This window comes from Pantherophis guttatus, chromosome 2 (assembly GCF_059756535.1).
Source record: "Pantherophis guttatus breed Tessera chromosome 2, ASM5975653v1, whole genome shotgun sequence".
NCBI classification, from domain to species: Eukaryota; Metazoa; Chordata; class Lepidosauria; order Squamata; family Colubridae; genus Pantherophis; species Pantherophis guttatus.
Window position 1 is genome coordinate 110,850,542 of NC_142064.1, and position 19,089 is coordinate 110,869,630.

The window sequence follows — 19,089 nt, forward strand, 5'->3', positions numbered from 1 at the left end:
AGTCTGCTTTGCTTCTGTCCTGCTATCACTTCTTCCCAATAAAAGGTTCCTTTTGAATCACCACGTTTCAAGAGTCTTTACTTTCTTGGGAAAGGAGGAGAGGCAGGGCGTTACACCTGGTGAACTCCCATCCTATCACTGAGGATGCTTTGGTTACAAAGCTGCATCTCCTTGTGTGGAGAGGGAGCGGGCCTCCCTCTGACCCACACACTTTGCCCTCCTGCACACACCATGAGCAACCTGGCCAAGGAGAGTGAGCACAGCAGCAGCAGCCTTGAGGAGGTAAGCACAGCTGGACACCTCAGGGAAGCAGGGCTGGGCTGGGCTGTGGGGTCCCAGTGCCCTGGGAGCTCAAGGGCTGGGCTGGGTGCTTGCCTTCCGCTGCCTAGGGTTCTGGACAGCCTGTGCCACCATCCAGGGGTCCTCCACGTGGCCTGAGAGGGGGAGCAAAGCTCATCTGAAGAACAAGGGTTTGGTCCTCTCCCTGGTCTCGCCTTTCTCTACTGGAGACAATGGATTTTTGCAAAAATGGGCCCGTTTTTGCCCTCCCCCAGCCCTCAGGAGCACTCTGCAGCAGTGGTGAAATGTAAAATTTGTTACTACTGGTTCTATGGGCATGGCTTGGTGGGGGGTAATGTGACTGGGTAGGTGTGGCCAACTTTTTTTTTAACTTTTAAAAGCATTTTTTCTATAACCTCTTTGGCCAAAGAGTTTGTAAAAAAAATGCTTTTAAAAGGCTCTGACGATCCCAGCTGAGTTGCCAGATCGTCAGAGGCTTTTGTTTTCTTTTAAAAGCATTTTTTTAGCTTTTAAAATGCTTTTAAAAGTAAAAAAAAAAGCCTCACATGACTCAGCTGGGCATAGGGGGTGGGCAGGGATTTTTGCTACTGGTTCTCCGAACCACCCACCATGATTGCTACTGGATCAGGCGATCCGGTCCAAACCGGGAACATTTGACCCCTGCTCTGCAGGCCTCCCAAACCCTCTGCGCATCCCTTTTTTCACAAAAACAGGCCTTTTTTTGGTCCATTTTTTGCAAAAACGGGGGCATTTTTGCCCTCCCCCAGCCCCCAGGAGCACTCTGCAGGCCTCCCAAACCTTCTGAGCACCCTGTTTTTGCAAAAAACAGGCCCATTTTTCACAAAAATGGGACGAGCGCAGCAGGGCTTCGGGAGGCCAAAAATTGCTGTATTCAGTGTATAAAGACGCACCAACATTTCCACCCTCTTTTGGGGGGGGGGGAATGTGTCTTATACCAGGGGTGAAATCTAAAATTTTTCCCTACCGGTTCTGTGGGAATGGCTTGGTGGGGGGGGTGTCCTGTGACTGAGTGGGCGTGGCCAACTCGATGTCACTCACAGCCACGCCCACTCAGTCACAAGACCCCCTCCCACCAAGCCACGCCGACAGAACCCGGTAAGAAAACTTTTCAAATTTCTATTCTGCCACCCACTCACCACCTGCTCTCTCTTCGCTTTGGGTCGGGGGCCAGGGCCCAGAGATGTGCCCTGGAGCCACCACCTGCTCGCCGCCTGCCTCAACCAGGTCAGAGAATGCACCATTCCCTGATACCAGCCTTGCCTCGGAGCCGCTGCCCGCTCTCTTATCGCCAAGTGGCGTGTCCTTACCTTTCTCCTGCGGCTGACTGTCAGGGAAGGCAAGCGCCTGAAAGTTACCAGAGTTGCTCACTCTCCTTCTTGAATGAGCCACCACCATCGCCATCCTGGTCCACGTGCCAGCTGTGCAAGCGCACACCTAACCTGCCGCTGATGAGTGAATTAAATAAACGGTGTGCGCTTGCGCAGCTGGCGCATGGACCAGAGCGGCGATGGTGGCGACTCATTCAAGAAGGAGAGTGAGTGACTCTGATAACTTTTGGGCACTTGCCTTCCCTGACAGCCAGCCGCAGGAGAAAGGTAAGCACTAGGATACACCGCGTGGCGAAGGGTGAGCAGGCAGTGGCTCCGCGGCAAGGCCGGAGTCGGGGAATGGTGCATTCCCTGACTCCATGGAATGGGGCGGGTGGGCGGAGCCTCCAGCTGCCATTGCTACCGGTTCTCTGAACTACCGGCCATCATCGCTACTGGATCGGTTGATCCAGTCCGATCCGGTAGCATTTCACCCGTCTTATACTCTGAAAAATAAGGTACATGGTTAAGCAAGTCTGGCTTTCCCCACTAATTTTGCTTGTCCAAAACTAATCAGGAAATTATAAATGATGATCACATGAACTGATATCAACTGTCATTGATATCTGCCAGTTGGCAAGCATCTGAATTTTGATCATGTGATTGTGGGGATGTTTCTAGTGTTATAAGTATGAGGACTATTGAGGACATTTTGTGGACCATTGTAACTTTGAATGATCAATAAAAATGATTGTAAGTCAAGGACTACCTGTAAAACAAAATGATAATTAATACATCAATTTTAATATTCTATGAAAGCTATTATAAGATAAAATTATCTTCCTTTAATGACACTATGGAGGAAGTGTTGATCATGTTTTCCAGTATAGAGTAAAACCAGCCAATCTCCATAGGACAAATCTTGAGTATAAAGATTGGAGTTCAAACCCCAAATGATTGTTATTTCAGATTATGTAATGAATTATAAGCATGGAACTTGTTTTTAAAAAAATATTATTTATTAAAGTTGTGCAAAAGATAAAATATAAAAAAAATGAATTAAAAATGAAAAAAGAAGAAAGAGGAAAGTGCAAAAAATAAGGATAAAATAGAAAAAAGGTAACTTCTAACTTTTCCCAAAACTTATGAATATAAAATATATTGGCCTTTTGATGTAAAATTCAATATTACATAGTATTTCTATAAACATAAACAATTTTAATCATCAAATCCCCAAATTAATATAGCATGTCTTTCTGATCTAGCAAAACTCCAAGAGATTTCCACATAGATACAAAGTTAGACAAAGTCTTTTCTTTAATCAAGGTGACATCTCACAATTTTGGCCAGTTCTAAGAATTACTGTTCCTAATAACTCTTAACCTAAAATATGGAGCTTGTTATGCAGCTGCTAGCAGAGGGGGTTAAAATGGGGAAATTTTCAAACTTGTTAACTACATTTTTATCTCAGCATGTTGTGCAAACTCTGCCCACATGTTGCCAAAGGAGATGCCAAGAAATGATTGAGTGGGGGAGAAACATCATTTTCTGGCATTTTATAGTCATCTGTTCAGCACATGCCATGACAGCATCTTCCACCATGCATTGGTGATAGCACTGACTGCATGAGGATAATCATTCTGTGGGTGTTTTTCTGTTGCTTATGCACAGTGCCAGGCTTTCTTAGGCCAGGAGGGATGTGTCTGATGGGAGTGAGCATGACCATCTGGAAAGTACAAACTCCTCTGCTTCAGGCAATGCTAGCTATGCTGAGCCTGAGTCTGAGCCACAAAAGGCTTCTTTGAGATCAGAACAGTGGACTTCAGAATCCTGGTGGGAGGAGTGCAAGAAAGGCCCCTTGCCCCACTTCAAGCTGGAAAAATGGATGAAGCCAAGGAACTTGCCTGGCCACCAATCATGTGCTCAGCTGAGTCTTCTGCCATTGGCCCATCAGCAGAACAGACCTACTGGTCAGAATAAAGCTTGTTTCAGCTCAATATCTTGGTCCTATAGATGCACAGCCTGTGATGTCAGATTGTTCCAAGAAAGCCGCAAGTTAGCTGGCCATGAAACCAACAGTTTTTCCTGCTTTCAATAGTTAGTACTCAAAGAACAAAGATTTTATAGCCAAACCAGTTCTATTTAGTTACCTTGTATTCATTTCAAATGCATTAGGTCACATTTCTAATTTTCAAAGCGGCCTAGAAAGTATTTTTAAAAGGCTACAAAATAAAATTGTAGTAGGATGTAATACATTTTTATTACAACAGTTCTAAATTAGCATCAATACATGGATGCAAACCAGTGTCTTTCCCTCAATGGAGTATCATTAAACCACCTGGTGTTACTTTATTCTTGGAATATATTACCAGAGAAATAGTTGAGTTGTGATCATTCATGACACAATGTTTTTGCTCTGTTCAGAATTAGGGTCTGCAGATCAAAGTAGGGGAGGAAAGGCTACTTTTGGACAAAGTGTAAAAACATTGGTTATCCCTCCCTGGAAATTACCTTGTTGGGTAATCTTCTCAGCAGCAACAGCAGCAGCAGCAGCAGCCAAGACGACGGGCGCTGTGTGTTGTTCCTCGCCACGCTGTAAAAAGCAACCCTTGCCCCAAAGAGATAGCGGTCCAACGAAAATAAGAGGTGTATCCGGCATCCAGCACCAGAGATGACTGCTTCGGCATTTGTCGGAGGCTAGAGGCTCTTTTTTTCCATTCGCTCCTTGTTCCTCCTTCATGCAAAAAAAAAAAAAAAGCCTGATCTGATCTGGAGCCAAATGTCATTGGAAGCAATGCTGTCAGCCTGGAGCATTTCATTTCAGTCTTTAACTGGGCGATGAATTGAACCTCCTCCCCTAAAACAAATGCAACGTGGATTGGGTTTTTTTGGGTTTTTTTAGCAACTTGGATTGTTCCCCTAGGTCAGGGGTCTTCAACCTTGGCAACTTTAAGACTTGTGGACTTCAACTCCCAGAGTTCCTCAGCCAGCTTTGCTAGTCTAAAAGTTGCCAAGGTTGGAGACCCCTGCCCTAGATCATTTTAGGAGCAAAGTGGAGGGTTTTGCTGGTGTTTCAGGAGGAAGGTAAGGTAAGAGAGGGAGGGAGGGAGAGAGAGAGAGAGAGAGAGAAAAGAGAGAGAGAGAGAAAGAAAGAGAAAGGAAGAAAGAGAAAAGGAAAGAGGAGGGGAGAGAGAGAGAGAAAAGTAAGAAAGAAAAGAAAGACAAAGAAAGAAAGAAAAAGAGAAAGAAAGAAAGAGGGACAAGAAAGAAAGAGATAAAGAAAGAGGGAGAGAGGGAAGGAAGGGAGGGAGGGAGAGAGAGAAAAGAGAGAGAGAAAGAGAGAAAGAGAAAGAAAGAAAGAAAGAAGAAAGAGGAAGGAAGAGGAAGGAAGGACCAAAAACCCTGGCACTAGATGTGGCTTCAGAAGACGCTTTGAAAGAGGACAGAGAGAGAGCAATCTAGGGCTGGAAGGGACCTTGGAGACCATCTAGTCCAATCCCCTGCTCCAGCAGGAAACCTTATACTGTCTGGATTATTTTGGCACCGCAACCAAAGAGGAAAATTGCCAGAAACAACATTTTGGTTGCTAAGCAAGAGCGTTGTTAAGTGAGTTTCACCACATTTTACTCAATCCATGAGCTCTCCTGGCTCTAACAATCATGTGCAAACTAGGGAAGAACATTTGAAGGTGTGCGTAATGTTCTAAATGTACAGAAGTTATAGTTAAATGTGTGGCAGAAAGTGGACTCTGGGTGTGTTTTTCCAAATGTAGTAAGTGAGGCTGAATGTGTATAATTTTAGAAGAGGGAGGGAGGGTGTGTGTGTGTGTACATACACATACAGTATATATAGTAGATAATGTATCTTTTTGTGTGCCTATATCCACACTATACTATGTAACATGTATGTACACATATGGCATATATACATAGGATTATTTATTTATTTTATTTATTTTGTCGCATTTCTATGCCACCCAACTCCCAAGGGATTAAATAGTATATTTTGGATGTTAAGTAGTAGTAAATAAATAGACAGGGAAATTGTATCTCGTTGAAGCCTTTGAGGCAAGGAAAGGCCAGGCACCCTAACCCTAACCCTTGACCTGAATGACATCAAGTTGGCCTCACCCACCCAGTCACATGACCAACCAGCCATGCCTACCCAGTCACATGATCACCCAGCTACGCCCACCCAATCACATGAACACCAAGCCATGCCCACCCACTCACATGACCATTTAGCCACGCCCACAGAATCGGTAGTAAAAAATTTTGGAACCCACAACTGGTGAGATGATAGCAGTCTTCCAATATTTGAGGGGTTGTCACAGAGTAGAGGGGATCAACCCTGAGGGCAGGACATATATAAAATTTGCAAACATAGTTTGCAAACCATATTTTAGCATAACGGGTAAACTCAGCCAATTGCGAATTAGTCAAAGCAATTCTCCGATTAAATCCCCACCAGCAGTACAAAATCCAGCCCGTTTCCGCAAAAATAAACGCTCCAACTTTAATCGTGCTCCTATCAGACACTTATTTTGAGTAAACCCAGTTCGCTGGCCACCGAGGTTTTGGAATGGAACTGACCAGAAGATTCGAAAAAGAATGAAGAATTCGAGGCTGTCCCGAGACCTCATAAAACAGGGCTATGTCCCGTCCCCCCTCCCCCCCGACACGTAGCCTTTGAAACCTGTTTCTCCTTTGAGAAAGTAACCGCAGTATGTTTGAACAATTGCATGTCTAAGCGGCCGGTCCAAGCGCTGCTGTTCGTTTCCTTTCTGTTGGAGGTTTTCCATCACTCATCTGGCAATGTCTTTCCCTTTAAGACAGCCTAGCTCACCTGAAGGTGTAGCTCGCTCACCTGGCTCAGGTGGTTGCAAAACTCAGTCGAAGAGGAGGAAGTAAGTCGGCGCGATAGTATGTCGGCCTCAGCAATTTTCATCCTTGACTTGAAAGGCAAGGTAAGTCTCACTACCGTTTGCTTCTTCCTCTTTGGGGCTTTGTGGCAGTTTCAGATGTTTGTATGAGGGAGAATAATAATCCCGTTGATACAGTAGTAATGAAGGCCCAAGAATATTGGCCTTCGTGCTTGTTTGCAGATAAAGCTTTCTTTTGGTGGAGGATCGTAGTGGAGGGGCCTTACTTTCTTTTCCTCCTATGCAGAGGGGGGTGGGGTGGTGGGTGGTGGTGGTTGGGATGCAAATTAAACAAAGAGGAGTAAAAGTCCGGATTTAGGGCCTCAATGTCTTGATTGTAGCTCCTGACTTGATCATTCTTTTTCATCAGCACTGCCTGTCAAATCTGCTTCCTCCACCCATTGTCTTTTCCCTGCATTTTTCTTCGGATTAGGAAATTGAAGAAAGACAAGGAGTTCTGTAATTATGTTTTCTGCTTCTGTTTTAGAGCTGAGACCTGGGAGAGTGGTGGTATAGGGATGGGGAGTCACAAAGGAATTATCTTCCAAAGGCTGAAAAATTTAGCCTTTCCTAATAGAAATCTGTGGGCACAATTGTTTCCATCCTGCTAGAGCTTGCCTTGAAAGTTTGTTAAATAAATTGGGTTACTTTAAAATTGCATGGAGGGTCAGGTTTGTAGCAGGAAAACTGGATCTGTATTGTGCAGGAAGACAAAATGGAAGCATTTCAGTATAGTGACAGCACACTTAGCTAAACAGCTTGCATGACTGGTCTGTGGAGTTGCCTCCCACTGCCAGAAAAGAGTTTGAAGTAATACTGTCAATAAAGAATTACCGGTATGCCAATGGAGTGAAATTTTCTGTAATAGAATGGCATTATAAACGAGCACAGAACCTTTATAATCACTGGCATAAAATTATAGTATGTGGTAATTTTTGAGAGAGAAGATGAATCTTTAGAGTAAGTTTGTATGAAATGTTACCATTTAAAGCTGGTAAAGACAACACATTAACAGTATTCATTTAGTTCCTTCCTTTTCCAAGTTCTACATTGTGGCTTCATTTCAACAACATTATTAAAGTAATATATTCATGGCTTGGGACCCGGTTATCTGAGGGACCGTTCTCATGCCTGTCACATCTATCCGACCCATAGGACTGGGGAGGCAGGGAATGTTGCGGGTCCCATCCCTGAGGGAGATACATCTGGTGGGACCCAGAAAAAGGGCCTTCTCTGTGATGGCTCCCTCTCTTTGGAACATCACTCCCCCAGAGATTAGAATGGCCTCTACTCTAATACTCTTCCGGAAGGCGCTGAAGACCTGGTTCTACCAGCAGGCCTGGGGAACCCAGAAGGGAATGGAGCCCATTAAATGGCTCATGTGATCTGCTGTTGCTGGGGCAGGGATGGGTGGGAGGTGATTTTATTATATTGTACTATATTAATTTATTTGATTCTTTTTTGTTTTTATTGTTTTAAATGTCTTTTATTCTGTAAGCCGCCTTGAGTCACCATGGGCAAATAAGCGGCAATATAAATTCAATAAATAAAATAAATAAGTAAGCTGAGAATTGCTCACTACCACTATCATTACTATGATTTTCTGTATGTTAAACAAGCCCCATATTTTGTTTCACATACATGCACCCACTACCCATAGTATCTAGGTAACAAAGTTAATCCACTGTCCCTATATTGTTTTATTACTCAGATAGTGGACCTAAAACACACCAAATCTATATATACTATGTTGATTTTATTAAGCAAAGTAGTTGGAGTTATATCCTGCTGCTGCCAGTACCCTTCAAATTAAATCTGAAGCAGTGCATTCTAATCTTTTTTTTTCTTACAAGTTCACAGTGCAGTTTTTATAGTTTTTATAAGTAATACTCTGGCTCTTGACAGAAGGAGCATGTTGAAGTATGGGGCTCCTACTGTTGAAGCTTCCCCTCAAGATATCTAAGCAATGATTTTATTTTTCACCACAGATACATAGAAGCACATCTGCTCATCCATCAGTGTTGTTACTAATCGAGTACCTCTTTTTTATTTGGCCTGGACCTGCAATGTGTCTTATATATGCAATCCAACATAGCCTGGAGAATATAGTGTTAGAATTTAATTGCAGAAACTGATGTCTAAATCTCTTTGGGAAGCAGCAGGAGAAAAAGATGTGCTTTGCACTGTAGTAAAAGGAGAGACTGCTCTCCCAGTGCTTATTCCAAACCGACACATTCAATGCTTTTGAATTCTACATTGTTTAACCACTTTTCTCTACTGTAGCCACTAATCAGCCGCAACTATAAAGGAGATGTCAGCATGTCGGAGATTGATTACTTCATGCCACTCTTCATGCAAAAGGAGGAAGAGTGCGACCTGACCCCAGTCCTCTCCCATGGAAAGGTTCACTTCCTTTGGATAAAGCATAGCAACATATACTGTATCCTTTCAGAGCCTGAATGAAAAGTTATGGGATTCAGCCACCCTGCAAATTTATGTCTCAAACAAAACAAACATCTTATTTTGCTACAAAGAGCAGATCTGTAGGGGTTGAGGATATATGGCCATACTTGAGAATGGCTCCCTGCTTTGTACTTGGTTGTATGTAAATGCTTTTGTATATGCACTAGAAATTGTAATTAACCAAGGGATAGAAAGAGGTGGTATCTGGTGAAATCCAGCAGGTTCTGACAGGTTCTGGAGAACTGCCAGCAGAAATTTTGAGTAGTTCAGAGAACCGGCAAATACCACCTCTGGCTGGTCCCAGAGTGGGGTGGGAATGGAGATTTTGCAATATCCTTCCCCCAGGAGTGAGGAGGGAATGGGGATTTTGCAGTATCCTTCCCCTGCCACGCCCACCAAGCCACACCACACCATGCCCACCAAGCCACGTCCACAGAACCGGTAGTAAAAAAGTTTGGATTTCACCACTGGGTGGTATGTAAGTTTTGCTTTGCTGGATCACACCCTGTAAGTTAGTGTTTAGACTCAAAGGTACAAGTAGTACTCAAAACTATAATGGAGTCCAAAATTTCCATTGCTAAGTGAGTTAGCAAAATGAGTTGCACCTCATTTTACAACCTTTTTTGCCACTGTTAAGGAAATAATTGCAGTTAAGTGAATCATGTTGTTAAGCAAATCTGGATCCCCCCATTGACTTTGCTTGTTGGAAGCTAGCTGGGAAGGTTACAAATAGTGATCATATGACAGTTGCCAAGTGCCTGAATTTTGATCAACTGGTCATAGGTTGTCAGAGTGTGCACAGCATGACTGCTATTTTGAGACCACCCAGGAGCAAAATACAGGACACAGACAGTGGTTTATCTACAAGTCATATATATACCATATTTTTCGGAGCATAAGACGCACCTACCTTTTTTGGTGAGGAAAACAAGAAAAAGAAATCTGCCTCTGCCTCCCAGCAATTTTGCCTCGTTACAGCAAATAGCCTGCTTTACTTTCATTTTTGTTTTCAGCATAGCTTGATTAGCACAAGAAAAAAAAAATCTGCTCCAGCAATTTACCTCCTTGCAGCAAGCAGCAGAGGCCTGCGCAAAACACATGAGAGCAAAACAGCTGAGAGTCGGGAGGCCGATCCAATCAACTTGTGCTAATTAGGCTGTGCTGAAGCTGAAACGAGCTGTTTCTTCTTGCTGCTTGCTGCAAGGAGGTAACTGCTGGAAGGCAGAGGCCAAAGGGTGGGGGCCAGTGGGTGGGCGGGGCTACATTTGGTGTATAAAACGCGCCTAAATTTTCACCCCCTTTTAGTGGGGAAAAAGTTGCGTCTTATAATCTGAAAAATACGGTATATATATATATGCATACACGTGCTAAGCAAAGCCAGGCAATCAATCAGTCTTCTTCAACTCTACATGGAGAACTACAATGCAGATACATGAGGACAAGGAGACTGATACACAAGGAGAGAGATATGCCTTCTCATGGCCTCCTTTATATAGACAGCTTCTTAAAGGGCAATAAACCTGCTGACTCATCCTCAGTCTTAAAGGGCTGGTCAGCTTTAAATCATCATTACCTTGACATAAGTCAATTTTTTCAATGCTGTTGTACCTTCAAATGGTTACTAAACAAATGGTTGTGAATCAAGAATTACTTGTAGGTGTTTCAGAAAATCTTGCATACAAGATATAAGAGTTTCTGCTTGATAATTAAAGGAATACAATCTCTGAATATAAAACATATAGTAACAGTGCTAGTATGCAATGATAATTGTTTATTTGGCTTTTTGAGTCAATTAGAATATGAATTCCAGTTATGATCTTGTTTATTTATGAATTTATAACTTGAGCCATCAGTTCAAGTTGAATTTGAACAGTATAGGAAAAAACAGTAAAAGTATGGGTCAAATAAAACAAGTAGCCTTATAACAGATTAAGTCAGCAGTAATCCATTTGATAGATAATTGTTTTATTGTGTTTATTGAATTAAAATGTTTAACATTGGCGTTTTAATTTTTTTCTCCTACCTCCTAATAATAATGTGTGTGTCAAGTGGGCCTTCTTGGAGATTATTCTAAATTTTAGTAGCCCTTTTTGAAGAAGTGTATCTCCAATCTATCTCTATTTACCAACTGAAACAAAAGCTGACCTGCTTCGAGTAGGACCTCAAAATAATATGTGGATTAATGTAGTAGTTCTAGTTCATATTTCAGACAAGAACTCAATAAAGCAAGGAGGTTATATTCAGTGATGGGTTGCTACCGGTTGGCCCCGTTCGGGCGAAACGGTAGTGGTGGTGGCAGGAGGTTCCGCCCACCCACCCAGATGTCATCAAATACGCTCTGCGCATGCGCAGATGTGGCGTGTGCGCAAACGAACCGGTAGCAAAGGTAAGTGAAACCCACCCCTGGTTATATTGCTTGGGAATATCTAAAATATTTAATCACATAAAAATTGATTGTGATGAGTATATGTAAAGGAATATAATACTCAGCAGTTATATAGCAAGCCAGGATAAGTAGCCAACTTCGTAGACTTTTGTACTATTAAAATTACATTTGTCAGATTAAGCAGTCCAGATATTCATAATAATAACAAAGATTGATACAGGTCTTTCAGGCACAGATTTACTATTTCTGTGATCCTTTAAAGATGCCTAATCTCATGGCAGTGAATTCTGTAATGATGATGTGTATATCCTCTTGTCTTTCATAAGGCTGTTCTGCTGTATAGGATGACTCCCTTTAATGCAATAAAAAAGAAAAAAAATCCTATACAGGTAATCCTTTACTTATGACCACAACTGAGCCCAACATTTCCATTGCTATGCATGACAGTTTATTTTTATTTTATTTATTTGTCAGGAACATATTAGGTAATATGTAGAAGCATGAATTGAATACATAAAATACATACAAATAGAGGAAACATTAGGACAGGGACAGTAGGCATGCTGGTGCTCTTATGCACTGGTTAAGTGAGTTTTGCCCCATTTTATGACCTTTCTTGCCACAGTTGTTAAGTGAATCAAGTGTTAAATTAGTTGCAGGTTGTTAAGTGAAACTGTCTTCCCCATTGATATTATTTGTCAGCAAGGTCACAAAAGGTGAACACATGATCCCAGGATGACCCATTATGAATACATACCTGTTGCCAAGCATCCAAATTTTGATCACAAGACCGTGGGGGTGCTGTAACACTTGTAAGTCTGAAAACCAGTCATAAGTCACATTTTTCAGTTTAGCTTTGAATGGTTGTAAGTCAAGGACTAGCTGTATCAGTTTGTCCATTTATTTATTTTAAATTTATTTCTATGTATAACACATAGTAACTGCTCTAATGAGCAAATAAAAATTACAAGAATAGAATCTGGAATTTTGCATATGTAAAATGATGTCAGACCTGCCCCAATTTGATCCCTTAGGAAATAAAAACACTTGACTCCATTAATCAATCAGAATAGAGCTGGAAGGGATCTTGGAGGTCTTCTAGTCAAGCAGGAGACCGTACACCATTTCTGATAGGTGGTTGTCCAATCTTTTCTTAAAAACCTCCAGTGATGAAGCACTTACTAGTGATGGCAAACTGTTCCACTGGTTAATTGTCCTCACTGTTAGGAAGTTTCTCCTTAATTCCAAGTTGCTTCTTTCCTTGATTAGTTTCCATCCATTGTTTCTTGTCTTGCCTTCTGGTACTTTGGAAAGTAAAGTGGCATCCCCTCAAATACTGGAATACTATCATGTCACCCCTGGTCCTTCTTTTCTCTAGATTGGTCAAACCCAAATCGTTTTTCATGTTTTTATCTCCAGGCCCTTAATCATCTTAGTTCCTCTTCTTTGCACTTTTTCCAAAGCCTCAACATCTTTTTAGTAATGTGGTGACCAAAACTGGATGCAGTATTCCAGGTGTGGTCTTACTAAGGATTCATAAAGTGGTACTAATACTTCATGAGATGTTGATTCTATGCCTCTGTTTATACAACCAAGGATCCGATTAGCTCTTTTGGCTGCTGCCACACACTGCTAGCTCATGCGATCGTCCACTATAATCGTCCACTCAGTGATCGTCCACTAGGATTCCAAGGTCCCTCTCAAAGTTACACTAAACTGGCAGGAATAGCCAACATCCCAGAAGACAAACTCAGGATTCCAAAAAGATCTTTTTTTTTTGAAAATCTTTTTATTTATTTTTCACATAAAACAACATCTTTTTAGAGCAAAAGTTTGGTCCGGTGTAAAATAAGTATATGATGAAGGTTCAGATTTTTGTCTATAAATGTGTAGCTCCTCTAATTCTCTGGGGGTCATTGAATACAGTTTAGGTTTGGGTAGTTTAGCCCCTGGCAGGATTTTTATGGAGCAATCAGTGGGTTTGTGATGTGGGAGTCATCTGATGTCACTGAAAACACCCCATAGGTCCCAGTATTCTTTGGGATCCAAAGATCACCATGGGGCCATTCTTTGGTTTCAGCCGTGGGCTCCCTCAGTGTTACCCGTAGCAGTTTAGGGGTGGGTTTCTTTCAGTCCTTGTCCTGTCTCCCCTCACAAGTAGCCCACCAGATCTTTAATAGGCCCCTCCTCCACTTCCCATAAGAACACTTCAAAAGCAAAGATAATGCTAATACTAGAGGCCTCCCCATACCCGGGGACACAATAAAGTTTAGAGTCTCTGTATGCATGCCCATCCTCATTACTATTTAGTTGGTGATGAATGTCCGGGGATGCCCCCTGCCACTGAGCCATCCAGTTGGCAAAATGCTATGGGCACTCTATGTTGCCCAAGTCTCATGCCCAAATTCTCAATCATGGCTGATTTGACTAGACACCTGGTACTCCCTGAGTCCAGGAAGGTTATTAAATTCCCTTTGCAACCTGAGGATTAGACCATCATTCTATGGGGATGGTCACTGGGTTGACCAGGCAATTTACCAAGGGATCATCATTGTAGTCTGAATTGGTCTCCACTGGGCTGTCCAGCAGTTTATTTATTTAATATAACTTAAAGTTTGGTCAGTGTTCTCTTGCCATCTACGACCTCCACTCCTTTTAGAGCTATTTCACGGCCTCTCTGTGATGTCTTTCCTTTCTTTTTGGCAGCACCCAGGATTGCCTTTTTGGTTGGGCATGCAGCTCGGCAGTCCCTGTGGCCTTCTTTTCCACACCTGAAGCAGCCTGTGGACCACCAGCCTGGGCTCTGCTCATGTGGCTGTGGTTTTGTTGCCTATTTTTCTCAGGGAGGTATACCCCCTTTGGCTCAGATGATATTTGGATCACACCAGATCAATGTCCACTTCCTCTTCTAGAATGTACCAAACATGGCAGGTATGGGGGGCATCCCTGGATATGCAGGTATTATAGATCTCATCGCTCAACCCATCTCGGAAGCAGCTAATCAAGATGTCTTGGTTAGCTGGTAGGTTGTGGAATTCTCCACCCCTCTCATCCCTGGCTGATGGTTTTTATGTGATCTCTGGCTTTTCGGACGGCCAAGGGGTCCTCGAAGCACTTCCTAAGGGCAGTCATGAAGCAGTCGAAGTTTTTCAGCTCCAGGGCATTGTCATTGTGGAGGGTGACCATCCACTCAGCAGCGGGCCCCTCCAGTGTCATGGTCACACATTACCCCTTTGCCGGCTATTTCTAGACCATACTCTTTTTTTTTTTTTTTATAGTCTTTATTCAACCTTTTTTAGTTTTAAAAGCACATTTCCATTTTTACAGCTTTCAACTATCAGTAACAATTCAAATTTCATAATTCCAATCTATGGCCTATTATTTTATACATTATGTACATCTTTAAATATATAGTATCTTTTACTATATTATATTTTTGTTCTTCATTAATATCGATTTAATCCATTCTTCATATATGTAGTATATCTGTATGTATTTACATATTCCTTTTATCCTTTAATGAGTTTTATCATATTTATAAATATATATAATTTTCAATTTAACCTACTTTCTATATCATCTTTATGCATCAATTTTACATCTCATTTCAAGCCATTGATACCACATATTCCAACTCTTATAAATACTCTGATTCCTCTCTGTCTTTAAGCTCCATGGTTAATTTATCCATTTCTGCACAATTGAGGACTTTTTTTTATTATCATTACATTTGTTGGTATGTTTTCTTGTTTCCAATTCTGGGCAAATAAGATTCTTGCTGCTGTTTCTAGACCATACTCCTACATATTGTTGTGGTCCGTCAGCAGCCTGCGGAGCTGGCAACTGAGTCAGTCAGCGATGAGGCTGAGGAAGAACATGGGCCAGTCCTGGAGGCTAAGGAAGGCCCGGATGAGGGCTCTGCGTCAGAGGCAGAGATGGGGCCAGGGCCATCGGGGAGTGATGTGTGGACTTTGGAGCCTCCAGAGGCTGACAGTAGAGAGGCAGAGGAACAGGAGGAGCCTGTTCCTAGTGCACGTATAAGAAGAGATGCCAAAAGGCAGGAGCAGATAAAGCAGAGAGGACGACTCAGGAGTAGGGCCAAGAGATGATTGGCCCCTCCCATAAGGCTTAAAAGACCATCAATGGCTTTTGGCCTCTTTGCCAGAAAACAATGTTTTTATTTATTTATTTATTTATATATATATATATATATATATATATATATATATATATATATATATATATATATATATATATGCCGCCCTTCTCCGCAGACTCAGGGCGGCTTACAATGTGTTAAGCAATAGCCTTCATACTTTTGTATATTTTATACAAAGTCAGTTTATTGCCCCCACAAACCGGGTCCTCATTTTACCTATCTTAGAAAGGATGGAAGGCTGAGTCAACCTTGAGCCTGGTGAGAATTGAACTTGCAGTAATTGCAGGCAGCTGGAAGCTAAATACTACCTTTAACAGTAGCATTAGTCTGCTGTGCCACTCAGGCTCCTATGTTGAGAGAATTGGTTCTTGTTTCACTGTATTCATTTCTTGTCAGCGTCTTCTGCTTCTGAACTTTTGCCAAGAAAAGTCTTTGGCAGTTTGCCTAATTATCCCAAGGTCAGGTGATAAACTGTGGAATGGTGTTTTGAAGAATTTGCTTTAATTTAATTTGAACTACGCTGAGAATGAGTTAATTCTCAGCTGTTCTAATAAAGCCTGTATGTTTTCGAACTGTTCGTATTTAATTCTAACTACTTGGGCCTGGGTCACAACACATGTAGGTCCAGATGTATGCCAGGAAGGACCCCAGTGCTTGGGCTCTCCATTGAATTTTATGTTATGGGCAGGCATCTTGTGACCTCTCCATCGCACAGGATCTGGTTCCACAGCCGGGGCAGGTTGGGCTGCAAGGCCCAATGCAGAGGTGGTTGTTACAGCCAAGGTGCCCGTTGCTGTTGTGGTTGTGGTGGCAGAAGCGGTTGCTCCATCACTCGTCATGGCTAGAGCCAGCTGGTCAGTAAGTTTCTAAGCCCAGGTTAGTGTCTTTCATGCCTTGAGGTTGTTGAATGCACCTTTCAGGAACTTTATAGTTTGCTCCAGCATCCAGTTCTCTCAATCTGCCTCATCTGCACTCTGCTCCTCTTCCAGTCCCTCCATCTCCATGCACGCTTCTCACTGACGGCTGCCATGGCTCCCGTGGGTGAACATCACCTCCATGGACTTCTCTTCCCATTCCTCCTTTTTCCCGACCCTGAGGGATCATCGGGGTTTTGGTGGGTCATCTTCTCCCAGCCTTTTTGATAGTTCCAGCCCTCCAGCAGTGGGGTTCAAGGATGCTTCCCCCCCAGGCTTTGATCTCTTCCTGGTCATTTCCTTGAGCTGACATCATTTGCACACTCCCCACAGTAGAGGAAATTTTCTCTCCAGATTGATCCCAATTGCAGAGCTAGCCTAATGTTAGACTTGCCCTGATCTGATCTCTTAGGAAAGAAAGACCCTTGACTCCATTAGGTTGAAGCAAAAGATTCTTTTACTAAAGGAGTTGGTTGCAATAAAGTCAGGCTAGCTCTAAGGTTTTCCCATGCGAAAAAAATACAGAAAAAGTTTTCTTCTCTCCTCCCTTCTGTGACTAGTCCATGTTTTGACAATTGGTGCTTGCCAAGCTGTTATGAGAATGCTGAGATGTTGTGGGCAATTCACATTCCTTGGTGTCTCTGGTGCAAACCAGTTCCAAACTTCTCTCATCTTCATCACATTCCTATTTCCCATCACATACACACAATCATATTGCTCATTTGTCCACACCCTCCCTCCCTCCAGCCTTTGATGGTAGGAACTAGCAGGACCTGACAGATGAAGTATTATGATTATAATAAAAATATATAAATGAGGCAAACATGATTTACATATTTCACAAGAAGGGAGTAAAACTAAGCTGTGAAATAATGCAATTCGCTAGCTAGAATGTGTATTATACAACTATTTATTTCTAGAGAAAAAAAATTAGTCAAAGTGGCTAAATTATCTCCAGAAATCTTATTATTGGCATACTTTGAAACAAAAAATGTCTAAGCATAAAACACATAATAGAATGTGCTTAGTCTTCTAGCACAAATGGAGCTAAATTGTACAAGAGTTGGCTTTGGAGAAGAAGAATGCAACATCAGACATAAGCATAGATTAATTTTTGCAAAACACTATTTTAATTCTTTTGTAAGTATGGCTGGGTAAACACATTGTAGTCAACTATGGTTCACTGAATAAGATGTAATTGGCTATGCTCACATAGCATACTAACCAAGTAACCCCCTTTTTTTATTTGGAGTGTTATACGAACCTTGTATTCTTTGTTACATGATAAGAAACTAGAAGTGAATTCTAGTGCTACCCTCACACTAACCCACCTCGAAAAGAAAAAAAGGATAAAAATGATTTTAACATAAGGAATGAAGAACTTGCTCTATATCTGTGATGGCACGCGTACCAGAGGTGGCACATAGCGCCCTCTCTGATGGCACGCAAGCCGTTTGCCCCAGTTCAGCTCCGCTGTGCATGTGCATGCCTCCTGCTGGCCAGCTGGTCTTCAGGTCTCTGCTGTGCATGCGCGGGAGCGGGGTGTGTGCAGGGGGGCCATGTGCGCATGTGTGGGAGGCGTGCATGTATGCATGCGCAGGGGGGCATGTGCAGGGGGCGTGCGCACATGTGTGGGGTGCATTTGTGGGACCGCACACACATTGCATTTTGGGGGTTTGGGCGCATGTGAGCACATTTGCGCATGCACCCAGGCTTTGGGCACTCAGTCCGGAAAAGGTTAGCTATCACTGCTCTATATAATCCATGCCATTTTAAAACAAAACTTCCCTGGTTTTTCTACAAGTTTTAAAATGCCTCCACACATTGAACGTATCCGCATCACAGTAAGGGAAACATTTGAAGGGTACATAAGTGGAATTATTGATCATACTATTTGCAATAAGCATGTTTATGCACTTGATAAACAAACTCTGATTAAAACAGAAATGCATTTTTTCCACAGAAACACATCTATGCATGATGGCTATCAACTAACCACTATGTAGTATATGCAGTTTTGTCCTTTGTGTTAATATTCTTTCTAGAGTACAGGTGTCTAGTGTAATTGTTCATATATGTCTCTTATCTTTGTCCTTAATCTTTCATAAAGTGGTGGCCATCACCATGAAGAATGCCAATGCCTCACTGGTATATTCCTTTCTCTATAAAGTGGTTGAGGTACGTAGCCTTTCTCAAACATTCAGGAAACCAAGGAAAAAATATTCTCTCACACTTCAGAAGGAAAAAGGAAGTTGCCATTGCTTAACCTAAAGGTGCTTTTTCAGGAGGCAACTGGACTTTCTGGTTTTTCTTTGAAGACGTTTCACTTCTCATCCAAGAAGCTTCTTCAGCTATGACTGGATGTTAGGGAATGGAAGGATTTATACTCCTTGCAGACAGATGGTCATTTGCATTCTTTTAGCCAGTCAGAGAAGATCACTGGTTTGAAAGAAGGGTCAAAGAGGCCATCTATGTCAAAATTGAACAGCCCTCTGTCAACAGAGTGGGAGGGATAGAACATCATCTATCTCCAGTCTACAACACAGTCCTTTCAACAGCTCCAAAAAGGCTCCCATCCATTTGTACCATTCAGATAAACCTCCAGGTTTATTTGAACC

General features: G+C 42.3%; 1 protein-coding gene across 3 annotated transcripts in view; it reads left to right on the forward strand.

Moving 5' to 3' along the window:
- Positions 1-5,216: 5,216 nt before the first annotated feature.
- The window catches only part of AP1M2 (adaptor related protein complex 1 subunit mu 2), a 50,594-nt gene continuing 36,721 nt past the window's right edge, over positions 5,217-19,089 (forward strand). For 2 of the 3 annotated variants that reach the window (XM_087888496.1, XM_034437850.3), the window contains exons 1-3: positions 6,140-6,594; positions 8,833-8,989; positions 18,582-18,649. In XM_087888496.1, coding sequence (XP_087744622.1) covers positions 6,553-6,594; positions 8,833-8,989; positions 18,582-18,649 — 267 coding nt within the window. In that variant the 5' untranslated portion in view covers positions 6,140-6,552. Of the gene's footprint in view, positions 5,235-6,139; positions 6,595-8,832; positions 8,990-18,581; positions 18,650-19,089 lie in introns of those variants that run through there. The other variant, XM_034437849.3, reaches the window with a different exon arrangement.